We start from the raw sequence: 17,262 nt of genomic DNA on the forward strand, positions 1-17,262 counted from the left end.
TTATATTTTTTTCTCTTAATCCATTCCTTTAATATTCAACTGTATAATTCCCAGCTTTGACACCTTTGAAACAGAGTAAACGGCAAAGTACTATGAATGCAGAAACACAATTTTTACTTTTAGTTTTTTATATAGCATTTACACCTTCATCTGTTTGACAGGTTTTAAAAGCAACTCACCTCTGTTAATTCCTTCTAAAACACTCTGCCTGGTTGTCAGGGGAAAAGCCTCTCTCTAGCTGTATTTTCTAGACTTATGGAATAGCTAACTGAATTGATAATTATAGTAAAAATGTAACTGATGAAACAGGCTGGGAACGCTCACTATTGACACTACATGTGCATGGCTATCATCGGGTAGAGCCAGGTGGCCATGGGGACTTGTGGAAGGCTGAGGGCATCTGGTGCAGTGGGCATCCATCTATTCATGTGTCTTACTAAGGGATCATGATAGCCACTCTTGCAAGGTGGTTCAAAAAAGGATGGTTGTGAAAAGCTTCCACTGAAATATTTTTTATTGAGCACTTACTGTGTTTCAGACACTATACTAACTTTTTCATGGATTACCTCACTTACTCCTCAAAACAATGCTTTGTGTCATCCCCTCTACTTTAAAGGTGAGAAATCTGAGAAGCAGGTAAATTTTTTTAAAAAATAATGTTATTGAGAAACAAATAGCACTGAGACAGTTTCAAAACTGTTTAGTAGGACAGTTTCAATAATTGATACATTGTATATTGTTGTCTTCTTAGTGGTTATTCATAGTACAAGATGCAGACATGATATCCTGTCCACAAACACTATTAGAACAAATCTTTCTATTTGTTCTACTTTCTATTTGTTCTACTTTCCAAAAGAAAGTAGCTGTATATCTATCTATCCTACTTTGAATATACAGATACAAAACGGTCCTTCATTTGTATTCCCCTTTTTTGTTTAGTTTTGTCAAAGAAGGTATTCCATTGTCATTTAAATATTCTAGGTGCGTGAATTCAGCAAAATAACCCAATATAGTCCAGTAGTCCATAATAGTAGTGGGTTATCCATAGGACTGGCCATGTCAGAAGTTGTTGACTTGAGTCTTTTACAGCTCAGCATATTAATATGGCTTTACTTTTTATACTTTGCTTTCATACTTTTCTGCTGGTTGGTTAAGACCAAGATAAAGCAAGACCTATATAACAAGAAATGTAACTTTTATATCTGACAAAGTCATCAAATGCCCTTAGGATTTACCCCGAAACCCTATACCGCAGTTTGTAGATCCTGTCAGTGTCAGCCATGTGAATGAGTCATGGCCATTGCTTGACCAATTTGCTCTTTGTGAAAGCCTGAGAGAATATTTTCTCTCTATGTGGCTCTCCTTAGGCACACTCTACATTATCGATCACTTTCCTCTGTAGCCCCATAATCTCCTTGATCAGAAAATTTGGGACGCCACTGTGTTACAGGATATTACAGTACAGGTTCTCCTATGTCCTGAGTCCTCATTGACCTTGAAAGACTAGGGCCAAAATGTTGGCTGTTTAAAGTTACCCGGCTGGCCAGTGTTGGACCAGGCACACCAAGACTGAAAATGCTCTGAATGAACTTAAACCCTATGATTATGCTTGAGGGCCTGATTTTTTCCTGGCAACTAAGGCTCTGGCCAAGATGATGTTGTGGAGTGTGTGTGGGGAGAAGGGTTGGTTTCCTCAGTGAGTGACTTTCTCTGACCAGCCTGTCCTCCACCCCAGATTGCTGACTTGACCACAGAGCTGGCTGACGAGCGATTCAAAGGTGATGTGGCCTGCCAGGTGCTGGAGAACGAGCGTGTGGAGCGGCTGCAGGCTTCCCGGGAGCTCCGGGAGCTCAGAGTGAGTGCTCACTGAGGGTACCCAACAAGATGGCTGGGCATGGGTGGTCCCACTGCCCTGTGTTCACACTGGGATTGCTATACCAAAACAAGGCATGCAGTTCACTGACTTCCATGCTGAAGGCTCCAGGTGACTTTCTAAGCTATGGTCTTGGAAGTGCCATAATGAAATAGCCAGCTTTAACTTTTATGCAGCTTCAGCCTGGATGTGCGTTAGCTAATTTTTGCTATTGTAATAAAATACCTGATGCAGATTTCTTTAGAAAGAAGAGGCTTATTAGCTCAACTTTGGAGGCTGAGAGTCTATGATTGGGCATCCTTATTGATTTGGCTGCTGCTAAGAGGCTAATAGCAGATGGCCTCGCGGTGGGAGGGCATATAAGAAGGAGAGATTCTGGTGCCAGACAGGAAACCAAAATGAAGGGAGGCTCCAGGATGGTTCGCTGCATAACAGCCTTCTTACAAGAACTCAAGCAGTCCCACAAGAAGTGCCTCAATCTGTTCTGACCCTGTCTCCAGTGATCCAAGAACCTCCTACTGGGCCCCACCACATCACATCACATTGGGTACCAAGCTTCCACAAACCCTTGGGACCGAACTCAAACGACTAAACCGGGGCAGACCTTAGAGCCTTTCTTTCAGAGCAAGTATGAACAAGTCCAGAAGAATCTGAGAGAAGTGGAGAGACAGTTGGAAGAAGCCCAGCAGAAAATCCAGCTGAATGATTTGGAAAGGAAGCACATTGGAGGAGGTGAGCAGCCTGGGGCCACAGGTTGGCAGTGGATGCTGGTAGAAAAAGCTACTTTTTCATTTCACTCACTGACTCATTCAGGAACCACTCATTCATTCATTCATTCATTCATTCATTCATTCATTCATTCAGAACCACCTTGAGCAATTACTATGCTTTGAATGCTGTATTAAGGGCTGGGGCCTAGACCAAGCAGAGAAGCCAAGCCCCTGCCCTCCTGAAGGTTCCATTCTAATGCACTAGGTAGCTATTGTACAGAGATTCCAACAATAGCCCAAATAATACATTATCAGCTGGGCTTGGAGACACATGTGTGTAATCCCAGCACTCGGAGAGGCTGAGGCAGGAGGAGCACAATTTGAGCCCAGGTGGGACAATTCAGAGACTTAATAAAACTCTATTTAAAAAAAATACAACAACAACAACAACAAAAAAAGCCCCACAATGTGAAGGCCCTCGGTTCAGTCACCAGTATTGCAAATCAAACACTACAATACAAAAAAAAAAAAAAAAAACTAAAAAAAAAAAAAAAAAAAAAAAAAAAATCAGTGTTGCAGGTAGTATACAATACAAGATTAATAAAAATAAGGACTCTATGAAGAAGAGAGTGTTACATTTATACAACTATTTTTATCTTCTTTTTATACTTTTTAATGTATTTGATACAGTCTATGGGGTCTCACTACATAGGTCAGACTCATAGTGATACTCCTGTTTTCAGCCTCCCAAGCGCTTGGATTACAGGTGCACACCACCATGCCCAGTCTCCATCACCATCTCAGTGAGCTCCAGGGGTGGGGCTGGCACAGCACACTGGAGATCGAACCCTGGTCCCTGCATCTGCCTAAGCAGGTGCTTTAGTCCGCTGAGCTATCTGGCTGGCCCTGCAACTATTTTTAAAGTATACATTTCAATAAAAGCATAAAATATACATTTCATGGTGGTTGAAACTGAGGTTGCATGTCTGGATTTGAATTTTGACTCCATCTCTCACTGGGTTAGTGGTTCTGGGCAAAGATACAGTCTTCATCTTTCCAATGGAGATAGTCATGGATGACTAGCAGAGGCTTTTGGCCACAGGGGTGATACAGAGCACCTGGCAGTTATTATTTTGAGAAATGATAGGGTCACTGCTTGGGCTTATAATGACCACTGGAGAAGATACCATCACTTGGAAGGTTGCCTCGGGGCCTGTGGTGGGAAGGTGGGTGGATTCCTGCAGTCCCCTGGGATGGACGTGCTCCACAGTGCCACAGGTTCCTGGGCATGCCTTTCTTACACAGTTATCCAGGGCATCTCTCTCATGGGTTGATGGCATGGTGACATATTTGTCAAGTTGCCCCTCTGTTCTTTCTCTCCCCTGTCAAATGGAGTTGGGTGAAGAGAATGTACATTGTGTCAGTCTCTAGGAAATGCTGACATCATACCTTTTGTGTCCTCAGAGAATTTATGCCCTTGTAATGTCCAGGACAGTCAGAGGCATAGCAGTCAGGAGTCTGTGGAGAGGAGGCCAAGTGTCTTGGCTTTTGACTGTACTCTGTCTTGCTTGGATCCTGGATACCCCCAGGGCAGGTTTTAATCAGAGAGATTAACACAGGAGTTTGAGATCCTCTGAGAAAGGTCAGCTAATGAGGAAGAGTACCCGTACCAAGTGGGGAATGGATTGGCACAGGACCAGCAGCGTGGGACACACAGTTTCCACAAATGAGTCTCAGCATTGGTCCCATCAGACTGAGAGTCACGTCTGAGTGATGGTCCCTAGTTGAGTTTCTTCAGAAAAGATCAGGGAGTTGATGAGATAGGGAGATTTGCTTAGCATAGGAGCGCATCAGTCACAGTGCTAAGTAGGCTCTCGGCTCTGCATGCTCATTCCGGGAAGCCGCCCTACAAATACTTTGTTCTTCATTATGAAAGTAATACATACTCATGATAGAGAATTTCTAAAATATAGAATTTCTAAAATAAAAAAGTTTAAAGCAGCAATAAAACATTTTAATTATACCTCTGTGGTGGCACTGTACCCCCTTTCTTTGGGTCAGGCTGAAATATTAATTGTAAAAAATATATGGCTTTTCTTTACACATGGCTAAATATTTACAGAGAGCCTTTTATGTTTCTCCTGCACTGTGCTTGGACACTGTGGGGTTTAGAGAAGAATTTTAGTTTTTGGCCCTACTCTCAAGACAGGTGCATTAGAAATGTAAAGTTCTGACAAAGCCAGGGAAAAGGTGACTGGATAGTGTGGAGCTGTGTTACACACACTGCTGATGTGTCCCACTCTCGGGCCAGAAAGCAGGGGACAGAGGCCAGCTGTGGAGGAGGACAACAGGTCGTGCATGCACCCCACTGTTCTCTCTGAAGCTGTGCAGCACAGGGCACAGGGCCAAGTGCAGAGGCGCCTGTACTGCTTTCTCCTCCTTCCTAGACCCACGTCTCTCCACTGAGGAAACAGGATTCTTTTCTATAAAGATAATATTTAACTGGGCGGAAGCTGGGACAAGTTTTAACTCCTTACTGCTACATCATCTTTTGGGTTCATGATGTGGAGTCACCTTTTCCAACACCTTAAGCCTGCTATCCACTCACTCATCCACCCACCTACTCATTCATCCATCCACCCGCCCACATATCCATCCACCCATCCTCCCACCCATCCATCCTTCCCCCATCCATCCATCCATCCATCCATCCATCCATCTACCCATCCTTCCCTCATCCATTCACCTACTCACCCATCCACCCATCTATCCACCCACCCACCCACTCACCCACCCACCTATCCTTCCCTCATCCATTCATCCATCCATCCACCCATCCTCTATCCATCCACCCATCCATCCACCCACCTAGCTCGCCATCAATCCATCCATCCACTTATTCATCTATGCAATCATTTATTCATATATTTGCTTATCCACTTATCCATACACTTATCCACCCATGGGTGTGGAAGGAAAACTTAGGAATAGATGGATTTTTTAAAGCTCTTTATTTGGGGATTTATTTCTACATCTCCATTAATTTAAGGGGTATTACTTTGTTATTCATATGGCCAAGAAATAAGACATAATAATCTAAATGAGCCCGTTTTAATTTGATTTTTATTAAGTATATTGGTACCATTTACTTATACATAATGATCACATTCATCATAAGGTACCTATATTTGTACATGATGCATCTTAGCTCCTCTTTTTTCCTCTTCCTCTCCCTTCCCTTCAACGCTTCTTCTCCTCATTTACAAAGCTTTGTCTCCTTATTATCATTTTTTGTCATTTTTTCCTTTCCCTTTCTCCCCGACCCAGTTTCCTTTTTCTTTTGAATACTTTCTTTCTATTTCACAATATCTATTATGTATTTTGTTTCTTATTTACACTTTTAGTTTCTCACACCAGAGAGACAATTAATTATTTACATGAATATCCAATTTGATTTCAGAATATAGTGTTAAGGTGCATCCATTTAGCTATAAATCTCTCAAGTTTATCCTCCTTTATGGCTGAGTAGTATAAGAAAACACACATCTTTTTTATCCATTCATTGTTTGATGGGTATTTATTTAGATTGTTTCCAAGATTTAGCTATTACAAACTGTGCTACTATAAACCTGGATGTGCATCTGTTGTTGTAATGTTGTGCTTTTAATTCTTTTGGAAAGATACCAACAAGGAGACTGGGTCAAATGGAACCACGAGACCTAGATTTCTGAGGAATCTCCACACTGATTTCTGCAGTGGTTATACCAGTCTACACTTCTCTCAACAGTGGCTAAGGGCTCCTTTCCTCCGACAGCCTTGCCAGCATTTCTCATTGGTCAATTTCTTGGTAGTAGCCATTCTTTCTGGAGTAAGATAAAATCTCAGCACTGGAATTTGCATTTCTCAAGTGATTAGTGAGGTTGAATTTTTTTATATATTTATTTTCTGTTTATACTTCATCTGAAAAGCATCTATTCATTTCAGATACCCATTTTTGGATGGGGGTGGGAGGGTCTGACTTTTTTCAATTTTTTTTTAAATGTTGTAGATATTAATCTGAGGAACAACTGGCTAAGATTTTTTTCCCCACTCTGCGGGTTGCCTTTTCACTCTCTTGGTGATTTATTTATTTATTTATTTGCTGTGTGAAAGCCTTTTAATGAGATCCCAGTTGTTGACTCTTTGCAGCATTTCCCAAGCAATCTGGGCTTTTCATGATTTTTTTACCTACATCTGTGGCTTTTATTTAGTTAAAATGTCTTAGTTAAATGAACAAGTAATTTGGGTGGGGGAAATGTTACCAGATAAGGGATTTGAACCCAGGGCCTCATGCACGCTTGGCAGGTCTCTAGCACCGGCCCACATCCCCAGTCCTAGAATGATGATGATTCCTTTTTGCTGGGTGACTTTTCTGGGTTCATTAGGCAACGGGCGAGCTTCTACTAATAAGTACGAGGAATCTTGTGTGTGTAGGCAACACAGGATGTTAGGAACTTAGAGATAACTAAACAGCTCCCTTGGCCTGAAAAACTATGAAATTTCTCTAAAAAACTATAAATTATTGGTAGAGACAAACAGTAGAAAGCCACTGAATTAGAATAGTTAAGCAAAAGCTTTAGACAGCTTCAAAACTAAATTCCCAGAATAAAACCCAAGGTTAAAGAAAACCTTACAAACTGACTTTATTTTTGTTATTGTGACATTTATATAATAGCAATTGTTTCTTTCCTTTCTTTTCAGTGTTTTAGCTTATTGTTTATTTTTATTACTTTATTAACCAGAACTCCAGAAAAATGTCAAATAGTACTTACAGTAGCATGCATTGTAATCTTATTTCTGAATTTTTCATGTTACAACTTTTTTTTTTTCTTTTTTCTTTTTTTTTTTGGTATGGGGGATCAAGTTCAGAAGCTTGCGTTTGCCAGGCAGGCACTTATGCTGCTGAGCTATCACCCCAGCCCTGATGTTACACCTTTTAGTATCTTTCTTGCTGAAAATATGGTGCCTATTTATAGCTTGCAAAGCTCTATATTTAAAAACTAAATAAATAAATATTGAATTTAATTTTTTGAAAAAGAACTTTAGGCAGCAGGAGGTGGTCAGGGCAGGTTGCCTGGAAGAAGTTGGTGTTATAAAAATTTTGGACTTAAAAGAATAGTTTCTTAATTTGAAACCTGTCTCAGTTACTCTTCTCTTGTTGCTGGGACAAATACCTGACACTCAAAATGAAGGAAGGAAAGGTTTATTTAGCTCACAGTTACTGGAGGTTTCAGTCCATACTCAGCTGGGTCCAAGGCAGAGCGGCAAAAGGCAGAGGGCTGCAGTACATGGTGGCAGAAGGCAGCAAAACAGCAAGAGCAAAAGGGATGAGTAACAGTAACAATGGCAACAGAGAGCAAGTCTGTCTCCCTTAAGTTGCACTCAGGCTATCTGCCCCAGGCTGGGGGTAGTACTCACACCCACAATCCCAGCAGCACTCAGACCCACAATCCCAGCAGCACTCAGCTCCATAATCCTAGACTTGGATCATGAATTAATCACAAACTCTAGAATTGCGCCTCAATGACTGCATGAGGCTTTGGGGGGACAAAAACACACAAACCATAACAAAACCCGAAGTTGAGGTCTAAGGGCTCCACTAATCCTGTGAAAATGCGTGTAAAGAGTTGGGTAAGTGGAGGACCGCTGCGCTTGTTCTTGCTCCGCGCTCACACGGCTCCCCACCTCTGTGACTCAGCGGACGAGTGGCAGATGCGCCTGGACTGTGCTCAGATGGAAAACGAGTTCCTTCGCAAGCGTCTGCAGCAGTGTGAGGAGAGGCTGGACTCAGAGCTGGTGTCCAGGAATGAGCTGGAGCAGAAGGTAAAGGGGAGTGGTGGAGAGCCGGGGCCGCAGAGGCGTGGATGTGGGCAGCTTCTCATCAGCACTGCGGGCCTTCACACGTCCGGGTAATCCTGGGGGCAGGGCGATGGCCATAGTCCCTGGTTCCCTGCCTCTGACTCTGTTACAGTGCTGGCCTCTGCCAGCTGCAGAAACTGTGGGATCTTTGCAGGAAAAGACTTCGCTGGGGCACACAGGACACAAACATTAATTCAGGATATCCGAGTTCCAGATCCTGTTCTGATTGGACTGTATGGAAATCACATTACCGGTTAGGCCTTCGCATCTTTAAATCCACTGCGGCACACTTTAAAAATAGTCACATTTTATCCATTGCCACTGTTGTCTATTCCAGTTGTTTACCTCCATGTCTCCCGCAGACCAGAGCAACAGCCTCTAACTGGCCTCTTGCCCCCGATCTCTCCCCTCAACCGTCTGCTGGGCTGCAGATCTTCTAGAGTTCCTTTGAGGTGGCTCTAGCAGTACACGTTGTGTCGATTCTCACGGTGGCTTTCTTTGCCTGTGTTTTAGAGTTTTTGACTGCGAACCCTCCTTCACAATCTCCCACCCAGTAGTCACAGGTGTTCTGCATTGTAACATGTTCTATTTTTTTCTCTTCCCTCATAGTGAATGTGTTTAACTATTTTTTCTTGTGAGTTGATCTCTGGCAAGAGCTTTTAATTTAAAAAAAAAAACCTTTTTGCTAATTTTTATGAAGGCCCTTCAATAATGGGACACGGGAGTATTCTTTTAGAAAACACTCCTTTGCAGCCCTGCCCCCACATGCTGCTCTGGCCCCACCCCTAGGCACGATGAGCCGGTCACCAAGACCAGGGGTGGTGGTGCATGCCTGGAATCCCAGTGCTGAGGAGGCTGAAAACAGGAGGATCACTACGAATCCTAGCAGCATAGTGACCCTGTACCAAATATGTAAAATAAATATAGAAAACACTCTGGTACTTTCTTCTGAGTCAGTTCCTGTAAGGATACTGTATTTTCTGTTTAGGACTTTTGCAATATATGCAAAAGCGTTGAAAGTTGATCCTTAACCCACATGAGGAAGATACCTCAGGTTCTGATTTTCTGAAGAAATAGCTTGTACCCCTCCTAGAACCAGGGTGGAAGGATGCTTTCTTACCACCTTCCAGGTCAGGGGAAGAGGCTGTCAACACCCTTCTTAATTGAGCCACTGCTCTTTTGGGGTCCTGGCAGTGCAAGGTCTTCATTGCCTGGGTGCAAGATGGTGGCCCCCATGTTTTAAAGGGCATTCACAAAGGAATCTCCCCTTGGACATATTTCTGGATCTTCCAGCACTTCCTTTCCCTAACTCTGATTGCCATAGTACCAGCATCTGCCATCATGGCTCTGGCTGCAAATCCTCTGCATTTTTATCATCCTGAAATTTCCCCCAATTTTTTCTTGAAAAGAAAGCTAGATATTAGAAATATAATCTTACTTGTCTCTAATAAAATCTTGCTGAGTCGTTCTAGAGGAATATAGTGATAGTTGCCCTGCTTTTCTGTCTTCCACTACCTCTCTCCTTCGTCTAATTCTCACTGGTCTACATGCTAACCAGTGATGCACTGCCAAAGGGTGGCAAAGCCCTGATTGGTAGACTTGTCCAACTCCCAGGATATACATTACTCACAGTGTGGCCAGTTTCAGATTACCACTGCATGTCATCAAACCTTGAGGTTGGAAGAGACACATAGCACTGGCACCCAGGAAAGCAGACCCCGACACTCTATCAACTCTTACCATACTGTTTTGTTTTGTTTTCTTCTCCTTCTCCTTCTCCTCCTCCTCCTCCTCCTCTTCCTCGTCCTTTTCCTCCTTCTCCTTCTCCTTCCTTGTCCTCTTCCTTTTCCTCCTCTTCCTCCTCCTTCTCCTCTTCCTCCTCTTCCTCTTCCTCCTCCTTCTTCCTGAAATGCCCAATTCCTTCTTGCTCCTGGGGCTTTGCATGTGCCATTTCTGCTTTCCAAGAAGGGGCTTCTCTCCTTTCTGGATGTCTCTACTTAGTCTTCAAGATTAAGTATCATTGTCTCCAGAAAGTCTTCACTGACACGGTTGAGCTGGACATCCTTGAAATGTTTCCCCAGACCTAAGCCCCACAGTGCTGTATTGTAATTATTTGTTTTCTTCTTGGTCTCTCCCATTCAATGGAAGAGACACAAGCGGGAGAGTTCTTAATGGCTGTTCTTATTCTTACATCCTTAATGTGAGAGGAAACTATGCTGTGGTCGTAGCAGGGCAGGGGCGAGTGGAGATCACAAGAGAGTCTATGGACCACAGAAGTGAAGCCCAGTGTCCTTTCTGGTGCTGGTGCTGGTTTAGTGGTTACTTCCAACATGGATGTCATCTTGTGATTCTTGAGAGACGTCGGAAGCAGTAGTTACACTACACACAGAGGGAAGAGTTCAGGGAAACAGCCCAGTTCTTTAATAACAAGTTATAAAGTCGGGTCAGTTTCCCTAAGGAAGGGGGAATAGTCATGCTACATTAAAAAGTAATAAAACTGCAACCTTCTCTGAGCAGCAGAATATAAGAAAACATCCCATTTGCCTTCAAATACTGAATTTAGAATTACAGGCTTCATTAGCTCAGAGTTTTGCTTATTTAAAGCCATGCATTAATGAGGCCATTTCTCTGAAGCAAGCGTGCTGAGTTGTTCTCTTTCCCAGATGTAAACTAGGACATTTGGGAGGGTGTTTCCTAGAAGATGGTGCAAGAAGCTTTGCATCTGCATTGGTTGAAGGCCGCACCACACGCCTTGATGCGCCCTGTCCAAAAATGCCATTGCTGCTCTAACTTTCAGGATCTGTCACTTGGGCTTCCTGGGCAGGATTTCTAGGTATGCCATTTTGGTAGTCCCATGGCTGTAGTACCAGCAGAGCCTCCCCAGGTGACACTAGCTGGTAGGGTGGGGGAATTATCCAATCCTCAAGGGGCTGACAAGCAGAATCAGAGCAGGTAAAAGGTGTGTGTACTGGTGCATTGCCAGGAGGTTGAGGAAGAGAGAAAACTCTCTTACGACCTTGGTGGAATTATCCCTGTTTTGCCTCTCAGCAAAAGGAGGCTCAGATAGGAAGCTTCCAAGGAGTGACTACAAAAGTCATCAAGGCCACGTCACTCTACTGCCTGGGCCTCTTTTCCTACCAGGACATTCCCCATGGAAATGGCACAGACAGAATGGGGTGACTGGTTCTGTTCTTCCCACAGCTCGGAGAGCTGCAGAGTGCTCATGAGGAGGCCAAGAAGATGGCACTCCAGCTAAAGAGGAAGTGCCACCGTCTCACCTGGGGCCTGGAGGACACTCGCGTCCTGCTGGAGAACCAGCAGAGTCGGAACCATGAGCTAGAGAAGAAGCAGAAGAAGTGAGTTGTGTCCCACCTCGTCATCTGGGGCTGCCAGGTTTGCTGCACTGGTGCTGGAGTCCTACAGTCCCTAGATTCTCTTCTAGAGCCCCCCTCCCCACCAAACTCCTGACAGGCTCCCTGGCCCATGGGGCTTAACTCTCCTGTTCTTTCCTCCTTTTTCCTTCCCTCTTTCTCACACCTTATTTCCATGAAGTTCTCCCACAATTCCAGTGTGGCTCTTTCCCTTACCCAACTTCCGCGTTGGCTTCACGACTTTGGCCACCTGAGCCCTAGCTTCTCCACTTGCCAAGTGAGGGGAGGTTCATCCATCTCAGGTCTCACGGGTGCCTCTTTCCAGCTATGTGATCTTGAGCGGCTTATCTAGACCTTCTGATCCTCAGATTGCTTATCCTGCCTACAGGTTGTGGGGGAGGACACCCCCTTGTGGTAAGAGTGACCTGAAAAGGTTGGACATTCAGCTGGACTGAATTTGGGTTTCCATCCTCAGTGCAAGAGGATCAGGGTGGTAATGGGGAGTCTCCTGCTCTTCTCATCTGGAAATTAAACTCTGAGAGGCTGGGAGCAGTCCTGGCGGGGATTGGACTCAGTGCATGCATGGGATGCCAGCACTGAAGGTGCGCACGGCCTCTGCATGTGCTTTCCTGTTGTGACGCCACCCAGCTCAGTGATGATGGCCCCTGATGGGTATGGGTACTCAGGCCTGGGCTGCCCCGTGCAGATCTGCAGCTGAGGCTTCACCGCTGGCCACTGTGGCTGTGTCTGCCACTCTCCCATTCTCTCAAGAGGCGAAAGGTGTACAGGAGGCTCTCATCTGAACCAGGCAAGCCAGCCATAGAGACTTCATAGGACGCAAACAAGTATAGGACGTCCTCTTTTTAGAATGTTCAGGATAAAATACAGGAAAACATTCCTCTGGGAGCCAAGACATAGTTTTTTTTGAAGGCACCTCTTTTGCAAGTGGTAGCAGGCAGAATTGTATTGAGGGGTGGGGGTGGGGTGGCAGAAATTTCCAACTTGATTTATGTTAAATATTATTTCTTTTGGCTATCCTTGAGCTTTCCCGAGCAGACTTCTTCATTTGCAAAAATAGTGTTAGCATGTTTCTGCCAAATAAAAGAGGTTCATTCTCTTACTGATTTTACTCTGTCCCTTTTCCATCTCCTGCTCTGTCTTCTGGCTATCTTTACCCAGGGAAAATGGCTACTTAAAAAAAATGTGGTCAAATCTAGCTTGGCCACTTGCTGTGTGACCTTGTGAAATGATGCCACCTCTCTGGGCCAGATTGATATTTCCGAGGAATCCTTGGACTTCACAGGACACTGGAGAATGGTTCTGGCAGCTTCCCAGCAGTGCAGCAAGCAATGTAAACGCCATCATTCGGCAAGTTTCTCCTGGCTGTGACCCTCTGAGTTCTTAACTGTGGGCTCCGTTCTGTTCTGAGAGGTTCAGGTCTGTGATGGGTTCAGCCTCTAGAATTTGTGCAGTCAGAAAAATTCTATCTCTTCGGTCATTTCCTCATCCCCATGGACTGAAGCCCTACCCCCAGAGCTTTGCAGACCCCCACGTGGCCCTGGGCAGGCTGCACTTCCTCATGCTTGAGTTTCCTCATCTCTCAGCTTACCTGTCTCATGAAGCTCTCTGCTCAGCTACTCCTTTGCAGCAGGATCAAGTTTTGGTGCTCACTGTTGATAGGTTCCTCTTCCAGGTGGATTAGAATTTTAGCAGAAGCCTATGGGGACAGCAGAGGTCACAGCATGAGGGTGGGCCTTCAGGCAGAATGGCTGTGTGAGAAGGGGCTCTAGAGATCTGCTAGGCCTTCCCACATCTTTCCATGTCTCCCCAGCTGTACACACAGTTGCCTCCTTAGTTTGCTGGGCCCAGAGTGGAGTGGGGTCTCTGTGCTGGTGGAACCCCATCCCCTTCCCTGGCTTCTCATTTTGGAGTGGGTCAGAATGGATCCATTTGGAGTGGCCCTCTTGTTGCCATGGTTATACCATGCGTAGGTCACAAAGCTTAGTCCACAGAAGATGGAACACTCAGGATAGCTCTGCCTCAACTCACTTGACTCCACACCCAGAAAGACTGGACTCAGGCCCGCTCCTGGTGGGGTGGAGGGTGTACGTAGGTCTGCTTGGCCTCAGTGTGCTCTAGATTCTGGGGTCTGCAGGAGACTTCCTTTGGCATCCAGTGGTCTGTTGAGTTAGGGATGTTCCTGGAACATTAGTTCCTGTGCTTCCCCCAACTGCATCACTTCCTCTGTCCCAGGGCATGGACAGGTAGATGGGATTATAGACCACTAGGGCATTTGGGTTTAAGCTTACATCTATGACTTTGGAACACCACACTTCAGTTTCCTCCCCTGAAAATGGATGTGATAGTATGTGTCTTTCTATATTGCTGTAAGAACTATAGCAACCCTAATGCAAGGCCTGGCACCTTGGAACTGCTGGATCACCACTGTGTTTCCATTCAGGGTAGGAAATACTGCCCCAAAAGTGATGTCACCAGCAGCCAATCAGAAAGCTTCTCAGCTGTCCCAATAGTGGGCTCCAGTATGTAAGCTGTGAATGGCTTTCAGTAGTCTGTGATTCTGAAAGATCAGCTAGTATTAATGGGCGTTGGATAATCTTACAGTGGAGAGGCCTTCTTGTCACTAAGGACCAAACCTCAAGTTCCACCCATACTCCCCTGAAGTTACGTGGTTGGACTTCCTGTTTGTGACTCTAAGTCACACCTTTTGTAGACACTTGACCAAGGGTCTTCTCATGGTGTCCTCGTGTGTGAGAGAGAAGAAGGCTGTGAAAGCTGAGTGGACTCAGAGAAGGTCCAGGAGCTGCTCCTGACGAGGGACACTATCCTGAAGGGCTGGAGGACTCTACGGGGACACCCCTTAGTTCCTTGTGGCCTCTCAATGGGACTGTCTTGTCTTTGTGTCTTCTGCTAGGGAGACAAAGACAAGGGGGAATGCCTAAACATCCAGAATTTTATCAGAAAATGAGCATGCTATGATGTCAACCAGATCATATGACATAAAATAGAAAATGGGAAGCATCATGTGTTAGTGTGAAGACAGAGATGACTGTCTGTAGACCTACATTTGTGTTTGTGTGTACATATCCTTTTGCTCATATTTGTTCATTGGTTTTTGAATTTTTGATACCAAATATAGGCTTGGTAGAGTTAATGAGCCTTAAACATGTTGGAAAACTAAGTAGTTTTCTCTCTATATGTAAAATATCTGTGTAGCTTTACATGAATATATATTTAGCTTTTGATGTGTATATCATCTCAGTCTCCTTTTGTTTGTATTTTTTTATCAGAATTTTAACAGGGAGTCATTTTTGAGGAGCATATCAGGAATCAAACCCAGGACCCTGCACTTGCCAGGCAGGCATTTGTGCTGCTGAGCTATATCCCCGGACCCCGGTGGTCATTATTGAAGGAGACACTTCCAGATCCTCGCCTAGTCCAAGAAGCCAATATTTGTAATCCCAAAGTTAGGTTATTGGAATCCCATCAAGTTGATTCCAAACTACCACTTTCAATGCAACCCATGGCGAAAATAAAGACACTGAATTATAATTTCAATCATCGGGGAGTCAAGGGGCTCTAAGTCCAGCCACGAAGATGGCTTTCCAGAACCAAGAGAGCAGCCCAGGGCCTCACCCGGTTTTTATTCAGTGGGGGAGTGGCTTGAGGAGGATTGACTGTGACTTGTGGGAAGTAGGTGATCATTGTGAGCTGCGCTAGGTGGGTGGCCTACATTTACCTAAGGCCAATTGATAAACAGAAGTCCCAGCCACCAGCTCTGTGCATAGCAAATAGGGTCAGGCTCAGTCAAAATGGAGACAGTCGCTTTTCTAAGGAGAGCTGCTCAGGTGGTCCTCCACAGTTATTTTTAGTCCATGTGAACCCGAAATCTCCCTGTGCTCAATCCCAGATTCCTGCCCACATCACCAGGCCTGCGTGTAGCACTGAGCATCCTTCCCCTCACCTAGTGGTTCTCAGAGAACTCATTGCCTCTCTATTTCCATGCCCCACCCCTGCCTCAGTTTCCCACCACAGGCTGTGACATGCACTCTGTCCTGGACAGGTTTGACCTACAGCTGGCGCAGGCCCTAGGGGAGTCCATGTTTGAGAGGAGCCTCAGGGAAAAAGTGAGCCAGGAGAACAACAGCACGCGGTGGGAGCTGGGCCAGCTGCAGGAGCAGCTGGAGGTGAGTGGGGTGGGGCTCGTGGGCCACCCAGGATCTTGCTTGCTGGGTGTCCTGCATGTGGTACAGTTGGTGACTGAGAGAACATCGTGTGGGTGTCCGGCTCAGGCAGCTAGAGTCGTGGCATATGATGTGTCTTCATAAAACCTGTAGTGCTTGGCAGGTGGCTAATCAGACCTCTGTACCTTGATGTCATAATCTTGCTCCAGTCTCCTGTGCAGGATCCAGGATTACTCCTGGCAGGGAATGAGGGGCTGAGCAGAAAATAAGTTAGCCATAGCTGTGTCCAGGAACAAGTCCTGTCCTGCATGGACTCTGGTTCCAAGGGATGATGTGGGCTCCTCTCTCAGCTGCTCCTTATCTTCCTGCGGCACCCCAGGGGAACTGTTGCATCCTTTAAAAGCTTGGTGCTCAGCTCCTTCAGGATCCAGCCCAGAGTCCTTTGTCTCTGGAGCTGGCTGTGTCATTTGGAAGCATCATTTTTGGACACAGTGCCTTCTTGCTCCCACAGCACACCCCCAGCCTCAGTGGACACATGGACGAGCACCCTTCCTTTGTGTGCTGAGACTGAACTACAGGGGTGTTGGTTCTCCCAGTCCCTCTACCCTGTCCCCCAGTGTCTGTCACACCTGAGCCAATAGCAGCCCCTGCAGGATCCCCAAAGGGCATGTTTTGGGCCTTGTAGTAGTGCCAGAGATGTCCCACAAGAAAAAGGGCATTGCTGCTCTCTCCGGCATGCTGCAGGGACCGCCCCGGGGAAGCAGCGGCCTGCCCGAGGGCCTGTCCCTCGCCTCACAGGATGGACTCAGGTCTTTGTCTCCTTTGTCTCTTTAGCAAAAGGAGCAGGAGACCTTGAGGCTGAAGCAGGAGGTGGAGATGCTGCAGGAGCATAAGCAAGAGCTGCTGGGGTCTCCCTCTCTGGGGGAGAGCGGCGTGGCTGGCTTAAAAGAGCAGCTCTGGAAGCTGGAGTCCAGTGCCCGAGAGCACGAGAAGGTCCAGAGTCAGCAGGCAAACACCATCAAGCAGCTGGAGCAGGTGGGAAGTCCCATCCAGGGCAACCCTGCCCCGGGTTGGGGCCAATGCAGAGGGATATTAATAAATTGCACAGAATGGGCACCTCACCCCACTGCTCCTCATCCTCCTGTGGCTCCCTGCTACCCCAGGAAACTTCTCTTCAGCCTGACATTCAGATCCATCATGATCTGGAC

At 45.7% G+C, this 17,262-nt stretch overlaps 1 protein-coding gene across 3 annotated transcripts in view; it reads left to right on the top strand.

The window, feature by feature from the left end:
* The window catches only part of Myo18b (myosin XVIIIB), a 279,250-nt gene that overhangs the window by 145,221 nt on the left and 116,767 nt on the right, over positions 1 to 17,262 (top strand). For all 3 annotated transcript variants that reach the window (XM_023711848.1, XM_023711846.1, XM_023711845.1), the window contains 6 exons: positions 1,736 to 1,855; positions 2,497 to 2,605; positions 8,321 to 8,445; positions 11,683 to 11,837; positions 15,934 to 16,057; positions 16,889 to 17,089. In XM_023711848.1, coding sequence (XP_023567616.1) covers positions 1,736 to 1,855; positions 2,497 to 2,605; positions 8,321 to 8,445; positions 11,683 to 11,837; positions 15,934 to 16,057; positions 16,889 to 17,089 — 834 coding nt within the window. The remainder of the gene's footprint in view (positions 1 to 1,735; positions 1,856 to 2,496; positions 2,606 to 8,320; positions 8,446 to 11,682; positions 11,838 to 15,933; positions 16,058 to 16,888; positions 17,090 to 17,262) is intronic.

The sequence above is a fragment of the Octodon degus genome, unplaced genomic scaffold, assembly GCF_000260255.1.
Source record: "Octodon degus isolate 3935 unplaced genomic scaffold, OctDeg1.0 scaffold00021, whole genome shotgun sequence".
NCBI lineage: Eukaryota > Metazoa > Chordata > Mammalia > Rodentia > Octodontidae > Octodon > Octodon degus.